General features: G+C 45.6%; 1 protein-coding gene across 4 annotated transcripts; it reads left to right on the top strand.

The window, feature by feature from the left end:
• Positions 1-5,654: 5,654 nt before the first annotated feature.
• Positions 5,655-12,474, top strand: capn12 (calpain 12). 4 transcript variants are annotated; one of them, XM_061280377.1, is made up of 23 exons: positions 5,655-5,957; positions 6,216-6,285; positions 6,603-6,721; positions 7,469-7,504; positions 8,332-8,465; positions 8,538-8,709; positions 8,776-8,860; positions 8,983-9,067; positions 9,151-9,228; positions 9,302-9,489; positions 9,561-9,805; positions 9,874-9,885; positions 9,953-10,032; positions 10,118-10,240; positions 10,407-10,443; positions 10,506-10,577; positions 10,668-10,713; positions 10,956-11,017; positions 11,558-11,626; positions 11,792-11,870; positions 11,953-12,069; positions 12,269-12,321; positions 12,404-12,474. In XM_061280377.1, the coding sequence occupies exons 1-23, from the start codon at positions 5,760-5,762 to the stop codon at positions 12,428-12,430; spliced, it is 2,187 nt and encodes a 728-aa protein (XP_061136361.1). In that variant the 5' UTR covers positions 5,655-5,759; the 3' UTR covers positions 12,431-12,474. The 4 variants fall into 4 exon arrangements, with proteins under 4 accessions (XP_061136361.1, XP_061136362.1, XP_061136363.1 ...); XM_061280378.1 differs by lacking the exon at positions 9,874-9,885; XM_061280379.1 differs by lacking the exon at positions 7,469-7,504 and having other exon boundaries at positions 5,657-5,957.
• Positions 12,475-13,270: the final 796 nt, after the last annotated feature.

Genomic DNA, 13,270 nt, shown 5'->3' with positions numbered 1-13,270 from the left:
TTTTTTGCATTGTGAGGTCTATTCTTATCTCGCTTGTGTTTTATTTACACGAGAAGTGGTCCACTATTTTACACTAGGTGCAAGCGGTCCCGTCGAGCATCTTCGGTCAATCCAACTGAACCAGGAAGTCGTCTGATAAATGTCCCCCCCCCCCCCCCCACACACACACAATGGTACAGTCCTATCAATTTCCGCTTATCCTTCGTGAACAAGCAATTAATGTGGTCGCCTAGAAAACTTTCTTAATTTCTTCTTTTCTTAGTTTCTTAATTGTTTGAAGAATTTATTTTGGATGTTTATTATTTCAGGTACTATACAACTATTTTCCAACCGCTGGGTCCAATATGGTACGTTAAAGCCTTTGGAAGTCATCGTTTTGTCCACCAGGAATTAGCCTGCTAGCAAATGGTTAAATACGGCTTTCCAATTTTTTTTTTTTTTTGTTCAGTTATGTTTTAACTTCTATAGGAATATTTTTTCTAGATTTCGCATTTCTAGTAATAGTGAAACCTCACTGATAAAAAGTTCAAACATTGCAGTCCCATCGTTTTATCAACTGCGAACCAGGAAGTAGTCCGATCCCTAGAAATGCGAAACATAAATTGTGTTTTTAACTTCTGCTTGAACAAATTGTTTTTTATTCTACTTGAGTCACTATATAGCTATTTTCCTACCCCAGAAACCAAAAACGTTACATTCAAACCCTTTTAAAGTCACGCTTGTAAACCTGAAAGTAGAATGCTAGCCTACCGAGGCCTAAACAAAGACAAAATCGTCCTCCCCACAAAATCTCTTTTTGTTCTACTCAGCGTCGTTCTCGGTTACATTTTTTTTTTCTTTTTTGGGCTTGCAGTTTGGGACTTGTAAGAAAGCTTTTGAAAGTATTTTTAAAGCGCCTCCTCTCGCCGTAGTGTTTTCTCAGTCAGCGCGGGCTGTTTTCCTTAGAGGAACCCAGTCAACGCCGACTTATTAATTTTTAATGCAAGCGTTTGGGTTAGGGACCCTCGCTCCTTGTTTACATCCTTGTGATGTTCCTGCCTTTGTGTCGAGACGTTGTCATGCATTTTTAGTGGCCTGTGTGTGTGCGTCTGTGTGTGTGTGTGTGTGTGTGTGTGTCCTCCTGCAGGTACCGAGATGGCTGCTGCTGATGGGATACGGGCGGCTCAAAATTCTCAGGATGGAAAATTGAGGAGGGCAGTTTGGTTATTGTTTGCGGGGCATGTTGGGAGGCAGATCAGGGTGAATGGGGAGTGTCAAGGGGTTGGGATAATTGCTGACTCTATTTTAAGGACATAAAAACCTCTGCACCAGCATCTCGGGCCCAAAGCCCACCCGGCCCCTCCTCCTAATGAAAATGAAGTTCTATGATCCCTCTAGCTCATTAACAGCAGGTCTTTTAATGAGCTTTCAACAAGGTGGGGGGCTGGGCATATGAGGACGAGCAGGGGGGGGGGGGGGGGGGGGTTATTGCAGCAGATGTACACACGCCCCCTCGTACCAATTACCATTGTGCTATGGAGAATAAAGTGGAAATGAAGAGCGAGGCCTCTGACTTCCATGAGTCAGTTTTTCCGTTTTTGCTCCACAGAGACCGAAAATAAGGAGGAGTGGCGACGTCCAGGTGACAGGTAACATCCTCCACGTCTCCCTCTGGTAAACTCTGCCCTCCCTGCCCCGGAGGCGCCGCCATTTGGCTCTTGGAGCAGCCCAATTATGTAAGGTAAGGCGATACGGGCGAAAAGCTGCGGCCTGATATGTTTTCCAGTAAAATGCCCGAACTGCCCTTTGTCTTTCTTCGCAGCACACACACCTCTCGGCGATGGCCGGCCAATCACGAGGCGAAGGCGAAAGGTGTGTTTTCTGACCAGTTGCCCGACTTCAACTCGAGTGAGGTGAACTTTGACTTCTTAGAGCCACACACACCCAGTAGGATAATAATACCGCATATTTCGACAGCCTTTAAAACGCGCGGTCCAATCGAGCATTTTGTTGCATAATGTTTTTATTATTATAATTGTTTTTTTAACAATCCAAAGTTGGTTCAAAATGATGCAACTTTTTGGTTCGGTTAAAATTTTAAAACCAGCTGTTTTAAGGAAGTGATCTTCTTGTCGATAAATAAGGCGACCCGAATATTCATGAAAGAACCTTCTCAGTGTGAGACAGTGCGCTATTATACAGCCCTCAGCAAAAAATAAAGAAATGATGTAATTATACCTCCTGGAGGATGATCATTTAAACGTGGAATTTTGGAGAGAAAAACAATTTCCCATACCACCCTTCTGCCCTTAAGAAAAAAGCATCAAAGAAAAATCATTTAGTCTGTTTTGGTTTTTTTCAAGAAGAGGTAAAAGATGGAAATCACTCAGCTTTGCACATTAGAAACTGCTGAGTTGTCCTTGTTACTTGCTTGGTCGCTGTAGATTTTGAGCAGATCGGGTTAGTTTTACCGCTAATGACCCGTGTAGGCCAGGCCCTTAAATATTTCACCGAATTTTTATTCTTTCTGAAACGGCAATATTAAGAGTATGTTGAAAACAAAATGGAGTCATGAACAACAAAACAAAAACACGCCAACCGTTTTTTATGGCATCGGCAAGCTGCATGATCAGCTTGAAAAATTGTCATTACCTAACATTCTTTCAATTGGCGGAATTAATATTAGCTACTTTGTGCTAAATAAAGATGAAATGAATACAGTGTGTCGACCTTACAGTAGCGCACAACATGCGCTGGTGTCTTGTGGCCTACTAAAATGGCACAACAAACACCCCGTGCAAAACCGAACGGGAGCTCGAGGCCAGCCTTGGGGTACTCCGCCATTCATAATTTCAGCTGCAAATCCAAGATAGCAAAGACATGTGAAAAGTAGTCACAAAGAACCACTGTTTGACTCACAATGCACGATTCAAAGACACAGTGTCATGCAGTAGCCGTCAAGTACGCTAACCTGTCCAGCGCTGAAAAGTGAAGTGATCCCAGCTGCCTCATGGCGAGTCACACACACACGTCCACTTTTCTGGCGCTCTGTAATTCCGATTAAATTTAAGATGATTAGCGGCGAAACTTGCACAACAAAGGGAATGCGTGAGCTGTATGTTTACTTTCCCGTAGGCCTGGCTCGTGGCCATAAGAGGCTCTCACTTATGCATGAGGAGATTGTGCTTTATCATAGAAAAAGCCAATTAACTGGGAGTTTTAATTACTTTTCCCTTGCACTGTGTGGAGTCTCCAATCATCTCTGCAGGCCCCTTGTCCTGTTTACCCACCGCACATTAAAGTTAAGAGTGGCGGGGAGGGGGGGCAGGGTGATATCATCAACGTAAAAGAAAGGATGCGTCGGGGAGCCATCGGAGGGAGGGCAGGAATCCCTCGCAGCTCTTTATGTTCTCCCCCCCCCCCCGGGTGACCGCAGAGTGAAACCTGAACGCTGGAATTACACCCGCTTGCCCTCACCTTCTCGGTGAGAGTGAGGTGAGAAACGACACGGGCAGCCATTCATCAATGCCGAGTGCTTCTTCAACACAAGCGAGGCGGGGGGGCGGGGGAGGTTGTTATGGCGGGGTTAAATATCACCCGTTTGGCCTGTTACGCGTTAGAGGGGAGATTTCAAGGCTGATTTGACGGATATCTTGAAGTGGATGATTGTGTCTATTACTATCTCTGTTTTTTTGCGAGTTGTTTTCACCCCTTTGATACACACACACACACACACACACACACACAAAATAGTTTGACGCGAAGAATACCAGCGCAGACACACATTACTGGCTAGTTGGAATTAGCATTTATTTTGTAACTTGTATATATGGTGAGAGATTCTGACAACGCAGACTCGACAACATTTTGCAAAGTGAAGTCGGAGTACTTTGTCCTCCTCGATAACTCGCATGGCTGCACCTGGTGACCCACCTTGACACTTGCGCACACACACACACGCCTTTACATTCAGGTCAGTCATTTTTTTTTTTATGCCCTACCCAGACCGGAAGAAAAATGCCAGAAAACTGGATCCGAACATACGCCCCGGGCAGGCCAATACTTCCCCCCGCCCCTACACGCGCACGCTCACCTACGTGAACGGTCACACACATGTAGAAGTCAGAGGTTTGTCCCAGATAACGTATACCATGAGGTCAGAAGGTGGTAGTTTGATCCTGTGACAAGAGAGCATATTTTTCATGCGTTGCATTCTGTTCCACATACGTTGGCTGTCGTGTCTACAAAACAGCAGCCAGATGCCCCGCCCCCTGCCGACCTTGGCACACCTCGAAAAGGTTCAACTATTTGTTTACATTTATTTGGGTGTAGCACGATTATGATGTCACGGATCGGTGTCTCAAAAGAGATATTATAAATCCTAATTTCCTCCGCTAGCACACTTTCCTAGCGCCACCTCACTGACTCCTGGAAGGATTCCTCTTGGGCAGGAACTGTCAGGCGCATTTTAACCAGGCACAAAAATTTGGCACTATATTCGAGTTATTTTTCCCGAGTGTGACCGAAGCTAATTAGCGTCTCTCGAACCATTCGGGCTGATACGCCTTGAGTGATGCGGCATAAAACGGGCCGGGACAAAGCCGGTTAACCAGCGGGGAGAGCGAGCGGGGCCCGAAGGCTCCTGGTGTCGGGGTCGTGGGATCAGAGCGGGTCACGGAGGTGTGGGAGTGTCTGCTCAGCCCTCTGACCTTTGTCACCGAAGCCTTCCTATAATCGGGGGGCCTCAAAGAGCATACGGACACAATGGAGAGCCCGTGAATGGATTTAAACGGTGACCATTAGGCGGATCCGTGTCGCCATTCTTCTTGTTTGTTTGGTCCCGGTCAGTCTCACGTTTGCGGTGTAATCAGGCGTGTGATGGAGAGACAGCGCAGCGGGGCCACGGGCTCTCCGAGATGGATATCCAACTCTAGATCATGAATAGCATCCATGTAAGGGGGGAGGAGGGCAAAGGTGATGGTAGTTGGACGTCCACTTCAGACTGGATGAAGAGCAAGCGTTTTATAGTGAGGCCTTTCTGATTTGTCCGGACAAAACGAGCGATGACATCGTCCGGCGAGAAGGTAATGAGTTTTAGTTATCTGCATTTTCTTTCTATTCTTGGAAGAAGATGCCAGTAACAATATCTTTGCGCCATAAGCGATGGTTGTCTATCTGACCATAACATTAGGAACACCTGGACCTGTTGTCTAATGTGCTTGTAGTGGGAGGTCCGATTTGAGTTTGTTTATGCAAAGGTTCGATATTTACAGACTTGTCTCATTCATTGTTTTACGACCGCCATCATTGACAGCAAGGTTCATGGGAAGTGTAGTTGGACAATACTCCCATCTAGTGGCCGGTAGTGGAAACGGACAGCCTGCTTGCCTAATCTCAAAATACAATTCACAAAAGGAAAAAATAAATACTGCTAATGTTACAGAAATTGTAACTAAGGATTTAAAAAAAAAAAAATGGCAAAGAAAGTTTGTCAGTTCAGGTTCTAGAATATTTTGTGCTGATTTCGACTTTTGAGTGTACATTTGTTTCAGGCTAAAATGACGAGAAGAAATGAAAGAGGCTCCTGGCACTGTGTCATTCCCGACTCCAGCTCTCCATCGCCCCCCGGCAATCCGCATACCTTCCCGGGCTGGGGCGGCAGTGAGGAGGTGCTGCATGCTTCCTCTTTTTTTTTTTCTTCCCCTTCTCTTTCCGGGTTTCCGCTGTGTGTTTTCAAAACTCTCAGCTGATTCCAGCGCTTGTCCACTTAACTGACAGCCATGGACAGCATGGAGGCGCCGTTAGGTTCTTTCAAGAACCCCATCAAGTTTAAAGATCAGGACTTTAACAGTCTCTCGGAGAAGTGCCTCAAGTCTGGCGAGATGTTCTCTGATCAGAGCTTTCCGGCCGAGCAGAAGTCCATCGGCATGCCGGAGGATGACGACCCCAAAAAGGCCATCAAGTGGAAGAGACCCAAGGTAGGCCAGGAACATTTGTATTTATTATATTATATATTATTAACAAAACACTTTTTGGTATGTATATTCAAATTGTCTGCTGACAGAGAATGTCAATGAATAAGAAAATGAGCATTTCGGTCTCTCGAGGTGTATTTCTTCCATGCCGCTGTACCTAAAGAATCGTCCTAGGAGTCTAAATGTTGCGCAATGTTCTTTATTGAGTCATTCAGCGACTTTGTTTGTTCACGCCGTCCTCTTTCCCGTCCCTCCCTGAAGGACATCAGCGGGAATGCTGTCTTTGTGGAGGGCACCATCGGCACCACTGACATCTGTCAAGGTCAGCTAGGTGAGTATTTTAAGAATCATCTAAACGTTAAGGAAAATACCTTCTGGAAGATGAAACCCGAGCGTGAGGGCCCCTTTTATTCTTTTACACCACACCACCAAAAGTAAAAGCTTTCATGTCGACCGAAAAACAACGTGGAGCAGATGTTTTCTCTTTGCGTGTAATGTGACTTTATGACATATTTCGGTTTTGTAACCACGGATCGACAATAACAGGAAGTGCGCGCCATGGAGATGCCAGTTATTTGCAATAATTTCCTGTTGCACTACAAGAACACGGTTTGGCTGATGGACACATTTTCTGACTTGTGTCCCCAGGTAACTGCTGGCTGCTGGCAGCGCTTTCCTGTCTCACCATGCACCCCAAACTCTTTGTCAAGGTGGTACCGCCCAACCAAAGCCTGTCCGAGTCTTATGCCGGTATCTTTCATTTCAGGGTGAGTGGTACACTCGGTGGATAATGCTCATCTGAAGATAATCTGTCTGTTTTCAGGAATGGCTATAAAACATTATGAGGCTAACATTAGAGGATTTGGGAACAAAAAAAAAAATCAATGAATAAAATATTAGTTATAAAATATTGATTACCGTATTTTCCGGACTATAAGGCGCACCGGACTATAAGGCGCACCTTCAATGAATGGCCCATTTTAAAACTTAATCCTTATATAAGGCGCACCGGACTATAAGGCGCACCATTAATGCATCATGTCAGATTTTTAATCCAAATCATTCTCCATTTTATCTTTGGGCCAGTTTGAATTTAGGAATTTAGTCCATATATAAGGCGCACTGGACTATAAGGCGCACTGTCGGCTTTTGAAAAGATTTTAGGTTTTTAGGTGCGCCTTATAGTCCGGAAAATACGGTAGTTTGATAACTTGTCGATTCATTTCTGCAGCTGTTTTATTCTGACAAATAATATATTTTTTAATTACATGATGAAAAATACAGTATTTGCATACAGCTGACGCCTCCTTCACACTCTTATAATCTGTAGCCACTATAGGTATGAATTACTTTGGATTAAAAAAAAAAAAAAATCTACCGAGAATGCTCGACGATGAGGCACATTCCTATCAAAGATTGTTGAAGAATTTAGTGGTACTAGCTGTTTGGTGGTGTGTTTTTCCCCGGAGGGCAGAGGCCCTTCGAACGAGAACGCGACATGACTTAACTTGCAGGACGGAGGGACTGGAAATTCATTTTGCGCTGTCATGGTGAGTTCATAGCAGGCTGGGCGTGCAGGTAGTGAATAGCCACTGACAACACACACACACACACACACAGCTGCAGGCCTGTCAAGAACACACCCTGCGTCACAAGCACTTAGTGCCTTTGGAAGTGCTGCATTTAATAAAAAAAAAAAAGAAAAACGAGAACTGTGCGTTTCATCACTTAACTCCCTACCAGCCCATTTTTCCATTGTCAGATTTGTGAAATCTAACAATGAGACGAAATATAAATGCTGATGTCTGTTGGTGTGTATTCGGTCAGAGAGGCTGATGTCTTTTCACTCCACTTCCCGCGTGATTCATCCGAAATCACCGGTGTCAAACTCAAGGCCCGGGGACCAGATCCGGCCCTCCACTTCCACTTTTACGTGGCCCACGAAGACAAATTGTCCGTCGACTTCATGTGGCTTTACAGAAATGGCAAATTGTCTTCACTTTTTAAAATCATCATTTTAAAATATTTGAAAAATTCTTACTACCGTAATTTTCGGACTATAAGTCGCACCGAAGTATAAGTCGCACCAGCCATAAAATGCCCAAAAAAGTGAAAAAAAACATATATATGTATATAAGTCGCTCCTGAGTATAAGTCGCCCCCCCCACCCAAACGATGAAAAAAAACGCGACTTATAGTCCGAAAATTACGGTAGTCTGATTTCAAAACTCATCCGTTTTTTGTGTACAATATGAGACGTTCATGCATTTCTTTGGGTTCATAATCATAATGGCTCACCGAAGGAAACCGATGCGGCCCGCGACAAAAACGAGTTTGACATCCTTGATCGAAATGGTGCTTGCCGTGTCCCGTCTAGTTCTGGCAGTACGGCGAGTGGGTGGAGGTGGTCGTGGATGACAGGCTGCCAGTGCGAGAAGGCCGTCTCCTCTTCAGCTACTCTCACACCCGCAACGAGTACTGGAGCGCCCTGGTGGAGAAGGCCTACGCCAAGTCGGTGTCATCGTTCATCAGCTTTGACGTGGCCCCGCCCCCTTCCGTCATCTGATTCTCGCTCGCCGGCAGGTTGATGGGATCGTACGGATGTCTAAAGGGCGGCAATATTTCGGAGGGGATGGAGGATTTCACCGGAGGCATCGCGTACTCTCTGCCCGTCTCCTCGCACACGCCTCGCGTCTTCTGGAGGTTGCTGACGGCCGCCCTCGCCCGAGGCAGTTTGCTCAGCTGCTTTATTCAGGTACATGGGAGATGTCGGCACATGCAAGTTTACATGCCAATGGATTTTTTCTTCTTCTCTCCACAGGCCAACAGCTACAAGGAAGTTAGTAAAGTCAACGCCGACGGGCTGATAAAGGGCCACGCCTACGCCATCACTGACACCGACCAGGAAAGTATCACAAGACGTCAACGCATGCAACCTGACCTCTAATAATAGTGTCACATGATCAAATTGATCCAGATCAGATCATTTCATCATCTCAATCATCCTCAATGTTGATTTGTTTTCAGGTCAAGCACGAGGCAGATGAGGTTTTGCTTCTTAAACTGAGGAACCCATGGGGCTTTGTTGAGTACCGTGGACCTTGGAGTGACAAGTGAGGTTTTTCAAAACCTTTCAGCGTATTTTGACATGTCCTCTGACTTCATATTGAGCTTCTCTCCTTGTGTGCGGCCGCAGAAGCAAAGAATGGCACGACATATCCAGAGAGGAGAAAGAGAGGCTCGAAATGAAACGTAGGGAAGATGGCGAGTTCTGGTGAGCATGAGAAACCGATCAATCAATCAATCAATCCTCCCCCCTCCCTTACTGTATTTTCGATCTGCACTAGGATGAGCGCTGACGATTTTTGCAAGAAGTTTGACTTTGCGGAGCTCTGCAGTATCAATCCTGACAACCTTGTGGAGAGAAGAATAGTGGAGCCCGTTAGCTCCTCCTCCGAGTCGAAATGGACCATCAACGAGCATGAAGGATTCTGGCTGAAAGGGAGCTCGGCCGGCGGAAGCCGAAAATACAACCGTATGTGCTCCGTAAAAAGTGTTTTGGGATTGTCGGTCTACATGAGTTGCTTCACCCATGCCTGCTTCCAGGCTCCTTTTGGAAGAACCCTCAGTTTGAGCTGATTCTCACGGAGCAGGATCAGCCGGACGAGGACGACGAGGAGGACGAGGAAGACGGCGACGAAGAAGAGGAGAGCGGGCCGAGCAATGGCGTGAAGACGGAGAAGCAGAAGATAAAGGCCAAGAAGTGCACGGTGCTGGTGGAAATCCTGCAGAAGAACCGCAGGCGCAAGAATCAAGTCCACTTCCTCTACATGGGCTTCCACATCTACAAGGTCCTCATTCACATCCTTTTTTACGTCCGACTTTCACTGTGGGAACTCACCTTTTTTTTTTTTTGCAGGTTCCCTCGGAGGTTGGTTGGAGATTTTTTTTATTATTTTGCTGAGATGTAATTTAATTAGATGTATCGTTCCATACAGCTTTACGGTATGTGTCTGGACCGCAACTTCTTCTTGAAAAATCGTCCAGTTGGTCGTTCTGGGAAATACAGGGCTCAAAGGTAAAATGGTGACGCGTTGGAATGTGTCGACCTCCACTATGTGGAACCGTCTTGAATATTTCCAGCATCTGCCAATGTCTTGCAGGGCCGTGTGGAGGAAAATGCACCTGGAGCCGGGCCACTACGTCCTCGTGGCGTCCACCTATCGACCCAACAAGCCCGGAGAGTTCTTTGTCCGCATCTTCTCCAAAACCGCCAACAGTTTGGGGTGACGTAGCGAACGCTAAAACATTGGACAATGGAAATTCCATCCAAAAATTGTGACTTAAGATTTTAGAGATTCGCTTGCCTCGGTTTAATATTTGGGGATTTCCAGGACGTGGATGATTCCACAAAGATATTATTGACTCTTGCTTTTGTGTGTTACATTTCAGAACTCAGGATTTTACATGCACCTCGAGCTATCTCCCGGTGAGAACATTGAAAACTTCCAACGACCCGTCCGCAACAAATTCATAGTTTCTTTTAAACAGGCGATGGCTGCCCCTCTTACACCAGAGGATAAAATGAGAGTTCTGAGGACTTTTGATGAAGAGGCTGGACCAGTAAGTATCGATTGGATGGTGATCATAAATGTTCCCTAATACGTCATATCGCAAAATATCCCATTATAATAATACGTTTTTGTCATTTAGGATGACAGGCTGAGCCCCAGGGAGCTGATGACACTTTTCAACTCAGGTGACCTTTTGTTTTTTTTTTGCCACCAGCTGTTTCACCCTCAGTCGCCACTAGGTGGAGACAAAATCGCAACGTTCAAATGTCCCAGAAAGTCACAGAGGTCACCAGTCTAGACGGAAGCTCATCACTTCCTACCCGATGGCGTAACCCAAGCTTCTTTCAGAGTCGTAACTGTGGCCAGACTTGCCCTCACCTCATCCCTCACTAATATTTTTTTTTCCCCCTTTTCCTGTCTTCGTCAGTCCTGGACAAAGATTACCACCTGCCGTTGGAGACGTGCAGGCAGCTTATTTTTGGAGAGGACGTATCCTTTTCACCCAGTGATGCCATTATATCCTGGCCTCATCCAAATTACTTTCACAGTTTCCGTTTTGGCCCCAAACGCCACCAAAGTGCCCTCCCTTCACGGTGGCTGACACACACACACACACACACTCCAGGAAAAGTTCTTTGTCTGCATACTATTAATAACCGCAATGGTCACACAAAAGCACCCGTTCACGGCTAGGTGAGGACACGCACGTTCCCCCTGGCAACCGTCTCGGTGATGGAGGGAAGCTAAGATGCAGGAAGTAGCTTCATACAATGCCATTGTGCTCCAAATTGTATCACCTGCAATCACCTCTTGGGTCTTCTCTTTCTTCTTGAAGCTTTTGTAAGACCATTATCATCCTCCCCTGCCACACATCAGCAGCACTTAACCTCAGCAAGGTGAGCAGGTAACTTGGACAAGTTGGGCTGGTGGCCAGCAGATATTTTGGGATAACCGACTCATACGGTCATCATTTTTGCCCTTCATTGTCCTCCTTTCTTCTGTTGAGATGGTCTTAACTGTGCTTATAAGACTAAAGGAAGAGCCAGTTTGAACCGTCAGCAAACAGAAGCTTTGCTGTCAGAGCTACGCCATTTGCAGGTAACCATTTCATTGTTGATAAAGAAAATATATTTCTGAATTACTGTTGGAAAGGAAAAAAAAAACAGTTTTGGAAGTACGCAACTAATCCTGTTTAATCGGATAATAAATGTAATGAATACAAGGCAAGCAAAGTCTTTTATTATTGTTTTTTTTTTTTTATAGACCATCTTTTTCCAATTTGATGAGGACTCTTCTGGCACCATGAGTCCTTTTGAACTCTCTGCAGCTCTGCAAGCCATGGGTATGCACACACACACACACACACACACACACACTTTTATGCAGTACGTCCAGCTCCACGTCTTCTCTCTGCCCTGTGTCAGGGATGAAGTGCGACGATAAAGTAGTCCAGCTGCTGTATGAGCGCTTCGCATCCGGAGAGCTTCACCTGCCCTTCCACGACTTTGTCGCCGGCATCACCCGCCTGCGCAAACTTTTTGGTAACACATTTTTTCTATTAAATGAAAAAAAAAAGACTCAATTTAACAAACCCGAATGCGCTGTTGTCAGCATACCTTAAATTAGTATTACCGTGAACAGTCAATAAGTCATCAGTGATATATTTTCCAAAGGCTTCAAGAGGTTTGGACGTCTCTGTGTGTTTTCTAAGAATTCCTTTCCTCCTTTTCCATTCCTCAGCATTGTATGAATCAGAGAACAACCGCGAGGTGAAAGACAGAGGCATCAACGCTGTGAGTATCAGTTGCGCGTCTCCTCCAACCAAGTCAACCTCGGCGTGATCTCATTCTCTGTGGGACTGTTTGTCCATCACAGTGGCTCATTCGCTTTCTGCTGGTGTGACGAGCGTCTCCGTGTGGATCCGCCCGAGCGTCATTGAGTTGACACACTGACACTATCGCGTCCACGCAAGTGTCTTTCCAGTCATTTCTATGCACTGGACGTCAAGAACATTTCGAGTATGTCTTAAAAGTCACATGTTTGCCCCCTACACTGGTTATAAAAAGTCTACACACCCCTGTTTTGCTCAAGAAATGAGACCAAGATCATCATTTCAAAACCTTTTTCACCATGATTGAAACTAATAATCCGAGAAATCGTTTAGACAAGGAAAGTAAAAGGTAACAACTGTGATTATGTGTTTGCAAAAGTGTGCACACCCTGGGGACACAGCCACTTAGGAGAGGGTGTGCACACTTATGCAACTTCACTACACTTCTTTCTTTCTTTTTTTTTCCTCTAATGGATTATGCAGTATAGACCACACACAAGGAGGGAAACATTTTGAAATGATAATCACGGTCTAATTTCTTTATTTCACAGAAACTTGGCATTTGGACAAGGGGGTGTGTTGTAGACTTTTTATACCCAACGTAGCCGTAATCACACATCTTATCGTAGCGAGCACCACCGCGACCCCGACAGTTTGCTCATCAGGTTCTCAAGAGCATAGCTTGGCTGATATCTATAAACTCACCAACTGACTGACACACACGCACAAACTGAGCACTGTATGTCTCGGTGCGAATGCGAGGGTGATGTCTCAGCAACGTTACGCGCTATTCTTATCACACTGACGCCACATACAGCGTCAACACACCCTCACTCCCTCCATCATCCCTCATTACATCCCGTCACCCCAGCATCACCGGCATCAGCCTGTTCTCTCTAGTGTCTGAGTCG

This window comes from Syngnathus typhle, linkage group LG6 (genome assembly GCF_033458585.1).
Source record: "Syngnathus typhle isolate RoL2023-S1 ecotype Sweden linkage group LG6, RoL_Styp_1.0, whole genome shotgun sequence".
NCBI lineage: Eukaryota > Metazoa > Chordata > Actinopteri > Syngnathiformes > Syngnathidae > Syngnathus > Syngnathus typhle.
Note: the sequence above shows the minus strand (reverse complement) of the source record. Positions and strands in the feature narration are given on the sequence as shown.